The sequence below is a fragment of the Rhineura floridana genome, chromosome 11 (assembly GCF_030035675.1).
Source record: "Rhineura floridana isolate rRhiFlo1 chromosome 11, rRhiFlo1.hap2, whole genome shotgun sequence".
NCBI lineage: Eukaryota > Metazoa > Chordata > Lepidosauria > Squamata > Rhineuridae > Rhineura > Rhineura floridana.
This window is the reverse complement of record NC_084490.1, coordinates 73,931,856-73,948,969: the sequence shown is the minus strand read 5'-3', so window position 1 is coordinate 73,948,969 and position 17,114 is coordinate 73,931,856. Positions and strand designations below refer to the sequence as shown.

The 17,114-nt window shown below is 41.8% G+C and overlaps 1 protein-coding gene across 6 annotated transcripts in view; it reads right to left on the bottom strand.

The window, feature by feature from the left end:
- PLEKHG4B (pleckstrin homology and RhoGEF domain containing G4B) overlaps positions 1 to 17,114 on the bottom strand; it is a 240,910-nt gene that overhangs the window by 84,434 nt on the left and 139,362 nt on the right. For all 6 annotated transcript variants that reach the window (XM_061588485.1, XM_061588482.1, XM_061588481.1 and 3 more), the window contains 5 exons: positions 15,410 to 15,496; positions 14,040 to 14,156; positions 10,906 to 11,004; positions 1,125 to 1,267; positions 523 to 661 (listed from right to left, as the gene is read on the bottom strand). In XM_061588485.1, coding sequence (XP_061444469.1) covers positions 523 to 661; positions 1,125 to 1,267; positions 10,906 to 11,004; positions 14,040 to 14,156; positions 15,410 to 15,496 — 585 coding nt within the window. The remainder of the gene's footprint in view (positions 1 to 522; positions 662 to 1,124; positions 1,268 to 10,905; positions 11,005 to 14,039; positions 14,157 to 15,409; positions 15,497 to 17,114) is intronic.

Sequence of the window (17,114 nt, the reverse complement as noted above, 5' to 3'; positions counted from 1 at the left end):
TTACTGATCGTGATTTGTGGGAATAAAACAGACTATGATCCCCATTTCAGACACAATGTTAAGCCACGGATTCAGCTTTTTTCCTACCCGCTACAACATAGAGGAAACAGAAGCGCAACATGGCCCATTTGCAGTAAACCATAACTATGGTTTACATTGACATGTGAACTGGGAAAATGTTGCATAATAATGCTGAACACAATGATATCACACACTATACCTTCTATAATTAAATGTTACCGAGAGGTATGGCATGGTCTCAGCCGTACAATTAAGTATCAAACTAGATGAGACAGCAGAAAATCTGTGATTGGATCTCCTATGTTGCTGTTTTTATGTTCAAAAGCAGCCAGCATTTGCTCTGCGAGGGGAAACATACACATTTAACAGAGCTTGGAAAAGTTACTTTTTTGAACTACAACTCCCATCAGCCCAATCCAGTGGCCCTGCTGGCTAGGGCTGATGGGAGTTGTGGTTCAAAAAAGTAACTTTTCCAAGCTCTGCATTTGCATGAATACTGACCTGTTCACAGCCTTCTTCAAATTTTCTCATTGCCAAGAGATTCTCTAGTTGTTGAAGACATTTATTAGACAACAGAACCAGCCTATGAACTTCTTCATCTACTCGATTATATAGCTTCGTAATCGTTTCCATGGCATCTCTGGAGGGGGAGGGGAATAATAAATAAATACATCTGAACGCTGCTAGAAATGAAAAGTACTTTACTGTGTTTGAACTTAGGAGAATTTCAAAAATAGTTTAGGATACTAACAGTGACAGATAGCTTGCTCTTCGAAATGGATGTATCAAATGCTCCACTGTGCACATGCAAACACTTGCATGCCTGCAGGGTACATGGATTTTGCCATCAGTCCTGGCAAAACATTATATTTAACTGTCATCACGGACAACATTTTTTCTAGTCTCTTTTGCAAATGCAAACATGATCATTGGGCCAGAGCTGTCCTTTGCAACTGTCACTTTTAGTGACACTTTCATTCTTCCAACAGTCAGTGTTTTTTAAAAATATTGTTTTCCAAATAACTCCAGAATTTTAGAAAATTACAGAGTCCTTCATAATTTGTTATATATAGTACATATTTTTTGGCATAGCATGTACCTACCTATAATCTTCTGTATTGCAGAACTCCTCCTTTCTAAGCCTTGCAAGGACTGTCCCACCCTCAAGTCTTAAGGATACCAACAGTTCATCTTCCAGAACAAGTTTCATCATTGTTTTGTGTTTGTTCATTAAGTCGCTTACCTCCTAAAGAAAGTAAATAAATACCTGTTTTACTTTGCTAGTAATTCTGCAGAGAATATACCTGAAAATGCAGCACTGTCTTATCCATTCATTGTAGAGTTAAGACCCAATGTCAGCACCCAGCATGATTCAATTCTGTCCACACCAGCATTACTTTTTTCTTTCAAAGACCTGGTGACACAGAAGAAGTCTCCCTGCTCCGTCACAAAGTAAGCTCATGGGAAAGGGGCTATCTGCAAGACACCTGGAGAGTATCATCCCAGAGGTACCCTGCAGAGAGCCCCATATTGCATCTTGCCCAGAGCCACCTCAAACATGTTCCAAACATAGATATCCATGACCTGATGGCTGTAGCAAACAGTGATGGCCAGCATGCTTGAATAGGCCACTGCAGATCTATCACCATAGATAGAACATATTACCTAAGTCACATCATCCTTCAATGGAGTCAGTTCATAAATCAGACACCAGTCATCAAATGCAGAGAAATCAAATCATATGCATCTGTTATGACCTGGACTCCACTTTACTTGCAAGTCCATCATGATATTATCTAGTCATGTACCTGTATTATGGAGTAACTTAAAACTGTTGAGGTCTGAAGACATGGATAAGGTTCTTGGAAGAGCACAAACAACCATTGGTTTGGTTGATCTTTGTCTTTCCTAGCTCACATCTTTATCTCCTGCAACCATACTGGCCAACTTTTGACAAGGAGACATTACATATGATGTCTGCTGGCCGTGGTTTGGGGAAAACAGCCTCCCAGGGTCAATGGGGAGGCCTGCTTTAGGTGGTGACACAGACAATTGCTCTGCCCACTGGCTGTTAAACTATGGGGTTCTGCAAGGCTGTAATGTGTCCCCTATGCTATTCAACATCAACATGAAACTGCAGAGAAACTCCAGAGTCAGACGGCTGAAAAGGAGGGGGGTTGGTTTCATCTAGAGGGAGTAGATTTCACATATGCCATTCAATTCTGCATCACTAGAGAATTAATTTTTGGTATGATACTTATTATTTCTGATACCTTTTGGTTTGTGTGATGTCACAAACATGGCAGATGCTAAACTGAGAAATTAGAAAGCATCTCATTTGTTTTACTTTCCTCATGCATGCTAACTGCTAAAGGGGGAGGGGAATTCCCCCCCCAGTATTTTCAAAACACGTTGAGTGAGATATTATTTCAAATGTGTTTTTTTGCACTGATCTTTAATTTTTATTTACCATTAGCTTGGGAAGCATGTAAGTGGTTTATTTTGGGGAACACACACACACGCACACACACACTGTTTCCCAAAATGCCTTGAAAAGAATTCTTCAGTACTGTTTTATTTTGAAGTTATATGTAACGTTAGAAACTAATGTATGCATTTTGTATTATGTTGCAGTTTTGAAGTAATGAGTCTCATAATTCTTCAGTCCCAATATTAGTGGTCGATTAAGATGGAAGAGGATACCGAATATGAACTTTGTTGTAAGTGAGCCAAAGTAGGAAATAAAGAGAGGAAGCAGAAGAGTTGTACAAGTGTTAAGAGCAACCTTGTCTGTCCAAAAGATTTGGAATCATGACGAACATTTTTAAGTGCTGCAAAAGTACAGAATCATCAGAGACTATGTCAGATTGTGAAATTCTGGATATAAGATATCATGGGCTCCTTCTGGAAGGAAGGGCAGGATATAAATGTTAAAATAAATAAATAATAATCATCACCAGTGCAGAAGTGAATTTACCATGAAATCCAAACTGGAATCCATAACCAAGAGGGAAGGTAATTTTGTTCCAGAGTCTGAAAAAACTTTGCACAGAACGACAGCTTCACAATCATGTGCAGCATCACACAACAAAAGAGACCATTCCAGAATCCCCAGTTTTGCCTTCTATCTGTGAAAAAGCAAGTAAGTACTAACCAGGAAGTAAGACACTAGAAACTCTTGTCAAATATGTGGAAATAAGAGCGCATGAGAAAATTAAAGAGTGTGTAACTGAAAAACAAGATACAAAGCTCCTCAGCCTGATAGCAGCACAGGCATAGTACCACTGTACTGGCTATCATAACTATACACATACATTCTGCTCCAAAACCACAAAGAGTGAAGGATCAACAGTACAAGATGATGAAGACTGTGTTTATGCAAGATGTGAATCAGATGCCTTTGAAGACCTCCAGGAATATATGAATGACCTTTGCTGTGATCCTTTAGTCATCTATTTTGTTGATGTTACCAAGAGATATATTCAAAGTATGCTTCAGCATGAAGACAAAGCAGTAAAGCCACACGCAAAAAAGAACTTGAAAAGGAAAACTGAATCTGTGTATGGCTCACGCCTTCATTTCACAATGAGCGATAGTGGAAAGCTGCTCATGTCCCCTTGTGCTTTGTCAATAGCAGAACTAGTCAGGGCAAATGAAAGCCTTGCTTGTAAACTCCGTGAAATGAAACAATCTTCTGAGCAGCAAATGATTTCTACAACTCTACGTCTAAGAAGTGACACCCGTAACTTAAAAGAAAGTCTAGTGCTGATATGCTGACACTAGGGGGAAAAATCCATTGATGCATGACTCCTTTCAAGAAGGCAGCTTTTCTGTACAAATTGGAAAAGTCATTCTAGTCCATGGTCCCCACCTCCTGATAAGCTGAGAAAATGTGAAGTGATATGATTAGAATCAGCAAGGTTATTCTTGCAAATACTGCTGACAGGTGACTATTCTAAGGCAATCAGTTGCGAGGTCACATCTAATATGATCATTTGGTCCCATTCCAGTCCTCCCCTCTGCATTTCCTCCCCTCCCTCCTCCTCCTCCTCCCCTCCCCATCCCCTGTGGTCAGTTTCACCTATCCTAAGCTTGATTGCAGGGGAGTAAATCCCACTGAACTCAATAAGCATGCAAATGATCAATCCATTCTCAGCAAACTTGCACAGGATCCCATTTCTTTCCTCCCAGATTAAAAAGCAGGGAAATTCATTAATAGGCAAAAAACCTTGCGGTTTAAGAACCTACCTATAGCCAACAGATATTTCTATCAAACTTTGAAAAGCAGAGAAATTGGGCAACTATAGTGAATGCACCAGGGGAGCAGGAGACCTGACCTCCTCTCTGAGATATTGGACTGCCCTACAAATTGGTCAAAATGCAAACACCATTTGGGTTGTTCTTTCACAGTCTAATCCACTTGCTGTGTAGCTTGGAAGAATTTGGTAACATGTGCCTCTGAGCATATGGTGAGTGGTGGCAACACCTGCAACCAGCCCAAATAATAGAAAGAAGACGTGCTGTGCTGATCTTGTTTTAGCAGGGAGGAAGCAACATTATTAAGACAGTTGATATAGTTCAGATGGTCACTTTAAATATGTCTGATTTACTTTGCAATTTTATTTATTTATTTATTTATTTATTTGTTTATTTATTATGAGATTTGCTAGTCGCCCATCTGGCTGGTTGGCCAGCCACTCTGGGCGACGTACATGTTAAAACAGTATATAAAACAGTTAAAAATTTAAGAACACAGTAAAACTAGCCCGTTCCAAAAGCCTGCTTAAAGAACCAGGTCTTCAGGGTCCGGCGGAAGCTCATTATAGATGGGGCATGGTGTAGATCATTTGGGAGAGAATTCCATAGGGTGGGGGCCACAATTGAGAAGGCCCTCTCTCGAGTCCTCACCAGTCTAGCTGTTTTGACTGGTGGGATCCAGAGAAGGTCTTCTGAGGCTGATCTTGTTGAGCGGCATCCCTGTCAATACTGGAAGCGCTCCTTCAGATAAGCTGGGCCACAACCGTATAGGGTTTTAAAGGTTAAGACCAACACCTTGAATTGGGCTCGGTACACAACTGGTAACCAATGTAACTCCTTCAACACAGGAATGATGTGATCTCTATGGTGGCCGCCTGTAATCAGATGCGCCACTCCATTTTGTACCAGCTGTAACTTCCGAACCGTTTTCAAAGGTAACCCCACGTAGAGTGCGTTACAGTGCATGTACAGGGCATGTACCACCGGTGGGAGCAGATGTGGTGGCTGGCCAGTTGGCAGCACACTTGGATGAAACGGATTATTTGGATCCATACCAATCGGGTTTCAGGACTGGACACAGTACTGAAACAGCCTTGGTCGCTCTGGTGGATGATATGAGGAGGGCATTAGACGGGGGAGAATCCACCTTTCTTGTGGTGGTTCTTGATTCTAAGCTGTCCATGGAGGCTAAGATTTCGGCAGTGAGCCGGGCAGCTTGGTACCAATTACATCTCATACGGAGGTTGCAACCCTACCTCCCTATTCATCAGCTCCCACTGGTGGTACACGCCCTGGTCACCTCTCGATTAGACTACTGCAATGCGCTCTACGTGGGGTTACCCTTGAAAACGGTCCGGAAACTACAACTGGTGCAGAATGCGGCGGCTCGGTTGCTTACAAACAGCCGCCGCCGTGATCACATCACGCCAGTATTATTTCACCTACATTGGCTGCCAGCTGTTTTCCGGGCCCAATTCAAGGTGTTGGTATTAACCTTTAAATCCCTATACGGTCTCAGCCCAGTTTATCTGAAGGAGCGCCTCCAGTACCACAAATTAAGCTGCCCAACCAGATCAGCCACACAGGGCCTTCTCTCAGTCCCACCAACGAAAACAGCTAGGTTGGTAGGGACTAGAGAGAGGGCATTTTCAGTGGCGGCCCCCACTCTCTGGAACTCCCTCCCATTCGATCTTCGCCATGCCCCTTCCCTGGATATATTTCACCGGGCATTAAAAACTTGGCTTTTTGGACAGGCCTTCAGGAATTCCGGGGAGGGCTAACTTTTTTGGGATATTTTATTATCTATTGATCGCCCTAACTGATTTCATGCTGCTGTGATTAATGATCATTCTGATTTTATTGTATTTTATCTGTATTGTATTGTAATTTACTGAATTTTAGTTTGTACGTCGCCTAGAGTGGCTTCGGCCAGATAGGCGACACAAAAATTAAATTTATTATTATTATTATTATTATTATTATTATTATTATTATTATTATTGGGAAGGTAGGGGCGTAGCCTCCGTATCAGATGGAGTTGATACAGAGCTGCTCGGCTCACAGCTGAAACTTGAGCCTCCATGGACAGCTGGGAGTCAAGAACGACCCCCAGGCTACGAACCTGGTCTTTCAGGGGCAGTCGTACCCCGTTAAGCACCAGGTCTATATCTCCCAACCCTCCCTTGTCTCCCACAAACAGCACCTCGGTTTTGTTAGGGTTCAGCTTCAGCTTATTCCTTCCCATCCAGCCACTCACTGACTCCAGACATTTGGACAGGGTTTCCACAGCCAACCTTGGTGAAGATTTAAATGAGAGATAGAGCTGCGTGTCATCCGCATACTGATGACACTGCAGCCCACATTTCCTGATGATTGCTCCCAGCGGCTTTATATAGATGTTAAAAAGCATTGGAGAAAGGATAGATCCCTGTGGTACCCCACAAGTGAGGGGCCAGGGATCTGAAACCTCCTCCTCCAGTGCTACTCTTTGGTACCTCCCAGAGAGGAAGGAATGGAACCACTGTAATACAGTGCCCCCAATACCTAACCTCTGCAGGCGGTCCAAGAGGATACCGTGGTCAACAGTATCGAAAGCCGTTGAGAGATCGAGAAGGACAAGGAAGGTGCATTCGCCTCTATCCCACGCCCTTCTCATATCATCTACCAAGGCGACCAAGGCTGTTTCTGTCCCATGTCCCGGTCTGAAGCCTGATTGAAATGGATCTAGATAATCCGTTTCTTCCAAGTGTGCTTGCAGCTGTTTAGCCACCACCCGCTCAACTGCCTTGCTTAAGAATGGCACATTTGAGACTGGGCGAAAGTTGTTCAGATCTTGGGGGTTCAAGGAGGGCTTTTTTAAGATTGGTTTTATTATCTCCTCCTTGAGCACTGATGGCATTACTCCCTCTTCAAGCAATGCATTTACCACCAGCTTGATTCTTTCTCCCAGTCTATCTTTGCAGCTCATGATGAGCCACGAAGGGCAAGGATCAAGTAGGCAGGTGGTCGGCTTTAATGTTGAAAGCACCTTGTCCACTTCCTCAGAAGGAAGAAGCTTAGTGAAGTTTCCTATAGGAAAACATTTTCTTTTGTTTGTTTATTTCTTTATTTATTATATTTGTATACTGCCCCATAGCCAAAGTTCTCTGGGCGGTTTACAACAAATAATGGCACTGACTTCTGCAGAATAGTCTCCAGTGTACCTCAGGAGTGTCTCAATCTGCACAATATAAAACAGTGGGAGGTGAAATATATTCTAGCAAAATTCTAGGTGTGCTCTATGTTTTTAATTGACCATGCCCACCTTGCCTTAAATAAAGTGGTTTAAACATAGGAGGCTGAAAACATGCATCCTCTTTTTTCCAACAGCTAGAGTCATTGCTGAAGTAGCAACATATTGGAATCAGTCTGATTTTTCATCAAACTGCAGTTTCAGATTCAACTGTTAATGCGCCCAAAATAGAAATAGAACATAACCTCCAGTTTGAAACACAAAAGGCTGTCTTCACCAGCATATGACATTGACCAATAAAAACGATTTGATATTAATGAAAATAAATTTGACACAGATTTCTAGGATGAATAATGAGTGAAATAAAATTTTCTAGTTTAGATTCTCTGTAGAAACATTAGTAACACAGGAAAGAAGCAAAGTAAGAAGAACACCAACAAACATACAAAAATATAATTCTCTATCTATGGAGACGGCAGGTGTTGCCACCACTCACCATATGCTCAGAGGCACATGTTACCAAATTCTTCCAAGCTACACAGCAAGTGGATTGGACTGTGAAAGACCAACCCAAATTGTGTTTGCATTTTGACCAATTTGTAGGGCAGTCCAATATCTCAGAGAGGAGGTCAGGTCTCCTGCTCCCTTGGTGCATTCACTATAGCTGCCCAATTTCTCTGCCTTTTAAAGTTTGATAGAAATATCTGTTGGCTATAGGTAGGTTCTTAAACCGCAAGGTTTTTTGCCTATTAGTGAATTAATTCATTTACTGAGTGCTTCATTTTCTAAAAAGTAGAAGATAGCCCACATAATAAAATATATTACTGACTTTAAACCAACTTCTGCCTGACTATAACTGGCTGGTGTGCCTGGTGGGAGGTCCAATAAGGCCCTCAGAAATTTGTTCTGTACAGATGCCAGGTGATTTGACCCTAGAGTGCCCCAAATCTCCAGCCCGTATGTTATTTGTGGTATGACCTACCTTTGCAACAAAAATTCTAAGGGCTGGGTCAACCAGATTGCCCCCTTTAACTCTAGCAAATTTTAATACTGACTGCTTAGATTTTTGAGCTTTTAATTTAATAGTGGCTATTCTATGAACCATTCTGAGAGAAACAGACCTCCAAGTAATTGAATTGTTTAGTCTGTTCCAACTGGTGCTCATTCAGGGGCATATGAGTTTTAGGGGACAACTGTCAAACACCACAACTTTAGTCTTTGAATGATTCATGTATTGCTGTTCCTTGTTAGAAACTTCTCCAAACCCTTTCAACAGTCTTCTCACACCAATTTGTTGCTGGGAAAGAACCCTCCCAGTCAATATTATGTGACCAGTGCACATGATCAGTATACATTGGGTTTTCTGGAGTTCCCTCTTTTGTATTGGGATTGTACTGGGAATATCGGGGTTTCCCCAAGTCTGCTGATATTTCCCACATGTGTGTGGGTGGTGCATCTTAGCAACATAAGTGAACACTCTTCACCTCAACTGGAAATTCAGGGAGCTACACAATGGGGCCTCACAATGAAAAATTGCAACGTATCACTTGTGTGTATGTGTTACCTGAACCTGTTACTGAGGGAGTTGAAAAACAAAACAAAAAAAGTTAACATTGAAGACAGAAGTCACTATTCTAACATCGGTCTTGTTTAAAAAAAAATTAAAAGTGCAGTCATAGAATCATAGAGTTGGAAGGGGCCTTGTAGGCCATCGAGTCCAACCCCCTGCTCACAGCAGGAAATCCACAGCTAGAGCATCTCCCGCAGATAGCTGTCCAGCCTCTGCTTGAAGACATCCAGCGAAGGGGATCCCACCACCTCCCTAGGCAGTCGGTTCCATTGCCGAACTGCCCTTACTGTCAAGAAGTTCCTTCTAATGTCCGATCTGAATCTACGCTCCTGCAACTTAAAACCATTAGACCTAGTCCTACCCTCTGGGGCAGCAGAGAACAAATCTGTACCCTCCTCTATGTGACAGCCCTTCAGGTACTTAAAGAGTGCAATCATGTCACCCCTCAGCCTTCTCTGCACCAGACTGAACATGCCAAGTTCCTTCAACCTTTCCTCATAAGACTTGTTCTCCGTACCGGCTATCATCCTCATCGCCCTCTTCTGAACCCGCTCCAACTTGCCTATATCTTTCTTAAAATGGGGCGCCCAGAACTGAATGCAGTATTCCAGATGAGGCCTGACTAATGCAGAATATAGTGGGACTATTACTTCCCTCGACCTGGAAACTATAGCTCTGTTTATGCAGCCCAAAACCGTGTTTGCCTTTTTTGCCGCAGCATCACACTGCTGGGTCATGTTCAACTTGCGATCCACTACAATTCCAAGGTCTTTCTCACACGCATGCAAGTCAATGGAACCCAAGGCTTCTGCATGCAGCTGAGTGCTTGATTTGACCTGGACAAAGGCCTGAGGAGGCAATTCAAGTAAATTGACCATTGCTGTAACCTGAGATCTATGGGGGATGCCAGAAGCAGTATGTGCAATTAAAGGAAGTTTAATGAAAAGGCACTTCATAAAGAAAATACAATGGAAGTGAAATTATGGCAAGAATTGGGAACATCAGAAAAATGAAGGGAATAAGAAAGACTGGGGTCTGTTTATTATATAATGACGTTTGTATGTATGGCTTTGCTTTTGGATTCCTGCACTGAGCAGGGGGTTGGATTCGATGGCCTTAAAGACCCCTTCCAACTCTATGATTCTATGATTCTATGAAGGACAAAACATGAAAAGGAAAGGCTAGGTGGGAATTTATTAACCAGAATGTATGTTTTATTCACAGTCAATTTTTTAAATTTCTTGCAAGCACCCATATGTGGAGATGCTATGCTGGAGTTTTAATTTTCCCTAGATAAAGCCAGAATGGGCAGGAATCTAAATCCCTTCTGAGGCAGCTACCTTTTCTATCCAGCTAGTTGAAAGGATTCTGGTCAGATCCAGGCCCTTTCGGTGAAAAACTGGAACCAACCTTAATATATTTTCAGGCATTTCAGACCAAGATTTGGAAAAATCCCCCATCCTCCAGTGTCATTACTTCAGCGAATTTAAGGATCCTGTGGCTGCTGTTAAGTTTTTAAAATAAGACGTCAAGAGATTTGATCATTGCTATTCGAAGAGCTTCATATACATTATCATAGTAATGTTACAGCAATCCAGCATGATATGAAAATATTATGATCCTCTCATTGTGGAGGGAGGTACAGAAAGGGAAAGAGACTTAGTGAGCTAGTGGCAGAGGCAAAATTTGAACCAAGAGTGTCCTAGTTCACAACTACTATGTTGCCAATAGTACTCTGTCAACTTCTCCCAGGAAGCAGTGCTTCAAGCTCAGTTGATTACTGGCAGTATGAAATTTAGGAACACCAAACAACAGCAGTACTTACTTGTGCAGTACTTGGTGCCTGGACAGTGCTGAGTGAACGTAAAGAGTGCTGCAGGAAAACAAGGGCCTCTTTGCAGTTTGTAATGAATGGCTCAAGTTTCTGAAAGTATACGTACAATAACTGGTTAAAAAAAGAAAAGTATTTTTTTCTGTTCTTCAATAGTATCACTGAGCTGTGCTTGTGGCAAGATGCAACCACGTGTACCAAACTGCAAGATTGGATACATTATGAAGAAACAACCATCATCATCTATACATTTAATTAAAATTCAGGGCATGCTCTTTCCAAACTGGTTTAGCAATATTGCTCATCAATATTGAGAGTTTATGTTGCCTGTTACTTACTGTGCATTATCCTGTCCATCTACCCTAAGACAGATAGGTTATAAACAGGTTGTTTGTTTTTAATTCAGGTCACATCTAGTGACTTGTCACAAGACTTGTCCTGTCTTCCTATCCCCATGTCTTTCTAATAAACAGGATCCTGATGCTCAGAAAAGCTGCTTAATTGATTTCTTTCTGTGCATCTCAGTGTCTTAGCTTTTTGGGCTGCAGACATGTGCACATAGGTGCAGCATAGAACATTCTCTATTAGTACCCTGGATTTCAAGTTCCCTTACAGGGGAGCCCGCAAAACTAGCAAAGAACACAGAGGTTTTAAATGGCTGCACTATCAAAAGTTGGCATAAGAAGAATGAAAAGAGGAGGCAGTTGCAGGGAATGTTGGAAGTGGGGCAAGAGCAACTCCTGTTTGGGTTCTTTTGTTTGTATTCCAGAAGGAAGATAGAGTGAGGGTCCTCCAGCTGGCTAGGCTTGCCTACCTTTACCTGTGCTCTTCTTGACCTGACTTCTTTCCGTTGTAAACTGATATGCTCAGGGAAGCTGACCTGCCCCTGCTTCCTTTGTCTTCTTCTTTGACTGTCCAAGGAAAGAGGAGACATCTCTGTCTTTGCTGTCTCTCCTAAGCCATGAGGGCAATACCCAAGTTTGGGCATTGCGCCTCCAACTTGGTTAGAACTAGGTATGCCCAGAGCTTGGGAAAGTTACTTTTTTGAACTACAACTCCCATCAGCCCAATCCAGTGGCAATGCTGGCTGGGGCTGATGGGAGTTGTAGTTCAAAAAAGTAACTTTTCCAAGCTCTGGGTATGCCTTTCCTATCTGCTATGCATTTCTATAAATAAAGTGGCTTTTTTTATATTACTAAGTCTTAAGTCTCAGTGATCTAAGTGCAGGGTAAAAGCCTGCTTCTAAGCTAAATACACACTGGCACACATGCCGCTCAGACGGCTGAGTATCTCTACATATATATACATATTTCCATAACAGAAAAGATTTAGGATCAGTAACAAAGCCCACAATGTACCGTACTACTCACATAAACACACTCCACAACATAGCATAGAGATCACATGAAAACCCTTTCTAGGTGTTATAGAGGGTCTGTCAGGTATTTTATTTTGCGCTAAGAAAACAGGAAAAATCCAATAAGCCTGTTGCAAAAGTGCAACAAAAGAAAGCATACAGGCTACGTGTGCTATTCAGATAATCATGCTGCTCCCAAGACAAAGAGAAAAAAAATAAAGAGAAGAATTAAAATCTGAAAACACCTTTCCATAAGTTACAAAATACACAAACACATGATGAAATATATGAGCATTAATCTGCAAGTCAACATTAAGATAAATAGAGCCTTTATTGATGAATAGACCTGGTTATTTTCTAGGGTCAGCTGGCAATACCTAATGTTTTCAGTACATGCAGACAAAACACTGGATATACAAACAGATCTCTAACCCCAGATTTCAAAAAGCTGTTTCTCAATTAGAGGATCTTATTGTAGGAGTTCAAACTAGCAAAGTGGGGCTCTAATTAGACAAGTTAGAATGTGGTTCTGCCACATATCTATAAACCAGAACTGGTTTAGTGGAGTTTAAGGCACAAGGGCAGTGGGCTAGAGAGGGATTTCAAATCCTTTCTCCATCAACCCCTTTTGCCTCACAAAGCTCCTCTCAAGACCCAAAATACATCTGTCAAGATAAATATTGTTGGGGGAGAGCTTCAGCATGACTTCTCCACTGTTCTTCCACTATAGATTGCCCTCCACACCACTTTAGAGTTGTGTGGCATGGTCAGTGTTCTAAGACATGGGTCACACCATTGTAAATCTAGTTAGGACCTGAATTACATTTATGGAGTTCAATACAATGCATTGTGGATACTTTTTGCAAATCCCTACAACACTGTAGTGGAAAAGCTGTAGCTGATTCTGTACGGGTTTTTTTCACTGTAGTAGTTATGACAGCCCACTCAATCTGCAGAAGTTCTTTTTTTCTAGAACATTTTTTACAGGAAGAGTCAGTGGCTCAATTCAAACATCACAGCAAGTCAAGCACAGTTTAGAATCCAAGCCATGGTTTAAACTTCCAAAGATATTATAAGTAAACCATGATTTAGACTCTGAGGAGATTGTCTGCTTTCATTTTCCATCTCCAAGGAAGTGGAGGAATGGCTTAATTGTGGTTTGTCAGTTCCAACATCATGCCAAATCCTAGGTAAACTTCCTTAAACATAGTTTGACATGATTTCTGAATTGAGCCAAGGACGTTTACTGCATTATATCTTATGGGAGACTGAAAGAGCTGGACATGATTAGCCTGGAGAAGAGAAGACTGAGGGGAGATATGATAGCACTCTTCAAGTACATGAAAGGTTGTCACATTGAGGAGGGCCGGGATCTCTTCTCGATCATCCCAGAGTGCAGGACACGGAATAATGGGCTCAAGTTGCAGGAAGCCAGATTTCGACTGAACGTCAGGAAAAAAATCCTAACTGTTAGAGTCATAAGGCAATGGAACCAATTACCTGGAGAGGTAGTGGGCTCTCCAACACTGGAGGCATTCAAGAGGCAGCTGGACAGCCATCTGTTGGGAATACTTTGATTTGGATTCCTGCATTGAGCAGGAGGTTGGACTTGATGGCCTTACATGCCCCTTCCAACCCTATGACTCTATGATTCTCTGATTCTGGTAGATGTTATTAATACCTCACTTTTATTACAAGTTAAATGTTAACTAAGGCAATCAAAATTTGTTTTAGCGAGGACAATTAAAAAGAGTTCCAAACCTTAACTCACCCTTCGGAAACATATCCAGTCATTATGATTGTAAAGGAATGTTCCACCAAACTCAGCTGTCAGCTGGGTGCAGTCAATGAATCTATGCAAGGCCTTCAGTGATGTGAGAACTTCACACTGCCAAACAAAGTTAACATCTATATACAATTTGCAGATATCAGATTTATTACTTAAATTTCCATTGTGTCCAGCAAAATAAACCCAAGTCTCAAAAAGCTTGCAGGGTGTCTAGGAAGAATCTTTAACATAATCTCTAAGAAGAAGAAAAAAACACAATTGCAGCTGGTCAGAAAGTAGCCTGGAGGCTTTCTTCATATATAGTGCTACCCTTTACCAAATTCTATGGAACCGGGAATTTGTGTTATTTGAGCAATGGGATAAAACAGGAAAGTTAGATTGTGAAAAATTTATGACATCTTGGAGATACTACTGATCTCTTCAAACAATTCAGAGAATTCACTGAATGAAGTGCTCAGTGTATGATATAATATTAGAAGATCCCCCCCCAATAAGCCCAAGGAAAGAAGAAAAGCAAACAGCTACACCTGCCACACGTGTTTCAGAAAGAAACAATTCTAAGCATGCTTATTTGGAAGCATATCCCACTGAATTCAGGGTGGCTGCAGCCTTAGCTTTCTACATCAGAACTGCAAGAAAATCTTGAGGGAAGTAGTTACACATTGACTTCCCACTTCTTCCCATAGGCCCAAGAACCCATAGGATGTGGTAGTGAAGATAGTCTGACAAGGCAGCAGCATGGCAATCTGATTTCCTTCTCTTACAAGCAGGGATGGAGAAACTTTTTCACCCTAAGGGCCCCATTCCCTTCTGGACAACTTTCCAAGGGCGAAATACCAGTCATGGGCAGAGCCAGAGGCACAAGTGGGCAGAGCCACTAATGTAGATTTCTCCTTTTGCACAGTAGGCTAGTTTCTCCACACGCTCCCATGCCTCTTCCCTGCCCTTCATCCAGAGAGGCAAGAGTCCAAGGATACATTCTGGCCAGGCAAAAACAGTCAAGGAGGGTGCGAAGCAGGGCCAATGAGGGGTGTCATCTGGGGAGAATCCTGAGGGCCAGATAGAGAGGCCTAGGGAGCTGCATTTGGCCCCCAGGCCTGAGGTTCCCTGCTCCTGCTTTAAAGGAACGCTAGTAAAGGGAAAAACACACACTGAAGGCTGAACATGTAGCTTGACAGGGCAGTGGTCAGTTCTTGCTCAGTCTCTCTTGATCTCTGGGGGTTGCCTACCTTCCCGAGTGCAACACAGGTGCTCACTGCGGGATAATGGCTATGTAACTCATATGTAAGAGGTACATTTCAAATTTATGATTATCCATATTCAAAATTCCATTTATTTTTCATTTGTTATACCTGAAATGTAACTTCTTTGTCAGGCTTAAAAGCAGATTCTTTATCAGTCAATATCAGAGCACTATGAATGGAATGAGGAACTGCATTCTAAAACAAAACAAAATGAATTTGATGAAACACAATATGTACACCTCACTTCTATGTACACCTTAATGCTGATGTCTGATTGGTTTTTAAAAAATAAAAATGAAGAGGTTATCCTAAAAATCAACTTGAATCTGTGAAAATCAACAGCAATCATTGAGAAGGATTCAGAATGTGAAGATAGCCAGCAGATCAATCCAATACTCCAAAAGTAAGCCCACTGAACTTAATATAATTGTGCTTTGGGTTACAAAGACTTTTTTGGAAGTAGTTACAGTAAGCCAGGTCGGCATGAGGACTGGATGTGGCTGCGAACCTGCTGAGACCCATGCACTTGTAGGCACCCTACTCACACGTGAAATCTCCAGGACCTGTTGGTGCTCTTCTTGCTTGTGTTGCCTTTTCACTTGCTCTTTCTCAGAGAGCAAGGGAAAGGAACAGTAACATCTGCACACCTTGTCCTCTCTCTCTGGAGGTGGTATGGACTGGACAACAGTAGTGAGGAGTGCACATTTAGGGAGACGCTCAATGCCCCCCAAAACCTGAAATGACATTAACAACTGGATCATCACTGCCACCTTCTGCCTTGTTCCCCTTTCAGAAGGTAGATAGGGCTGATGTGTCTCTTGACGCTCAGAGACAGCAGTGAGTCTTGAAGCGCAGAGCCTGGTGATGGTAGGGGCAGAGCCTATCTAACTTGGTGGCTCAGGGATGAGGCCAGATGGAGTGCAGCTAATAGTAAAAACACCCATCAACTAAGAAAAATATCTTGTACCACGGATAAAGCCACCATTAAGAGCCATCATGCGTATTGTTATTTAACTTTTGCAGATTGTATTTTGTATTGTTTTATTGATGCATTTTTATATTGTATTTTATATTTGTGTTTTTTGTAAGCTGCCTTGAGGGCCTTTGGGCAAAAGGTATAAATAAACTAATAATAATAATAATAATATCTGTTCTCCTGCCCACTCACCCGAAGATCTAATTCCTTTCCTTGAAGACACTGAGGAGCAAGCTTTAACCATGAAATTTCGGACCACAGAAAACCTGTCCTCCTTCCTCCTGAAATGAACACTGCAATTCTCCCTGAATCCCATCAGTCAACTCCTTTTGTTTATTGGCCAGAAATGGGCATGATAATCAATTCAAGCACCTGAAAAGCACACTGATTTCTACAGTAAAAATGTACACATGTATTTGAGGCTCAGAGACTGCTAACCTATTCACACTTACCTAGGAGCAAGTCCCATTGAATTCAGTGAGACCTCCTTCTGAGTAAACATGCACAGGATTAGCCTGTATTACTCTGTTCTTTTCATTCTTTATTGTTATATAATTTGATATGATATAAAGCAATGTGTGCAATTTTCCTGCATCACTGGCTGTGTAGTCCTACTGAATGAAACAATAAAAGTACTTAACTTTGGCCGGATAGTGTCCAAAGTTTTAATCCAAAAATAATGTCGAGTGCCATTCTAACCTTAAGGCAACGTTGCTATCACCATCAATATGGTGTGGTCAGTCCCACACATCACTCCACCAAACCCAAGGGAATTTGCAGAGAGCAAAAATGGATTTCATCTGTATTAATTATGAACATTATAAAATTCAAAACACA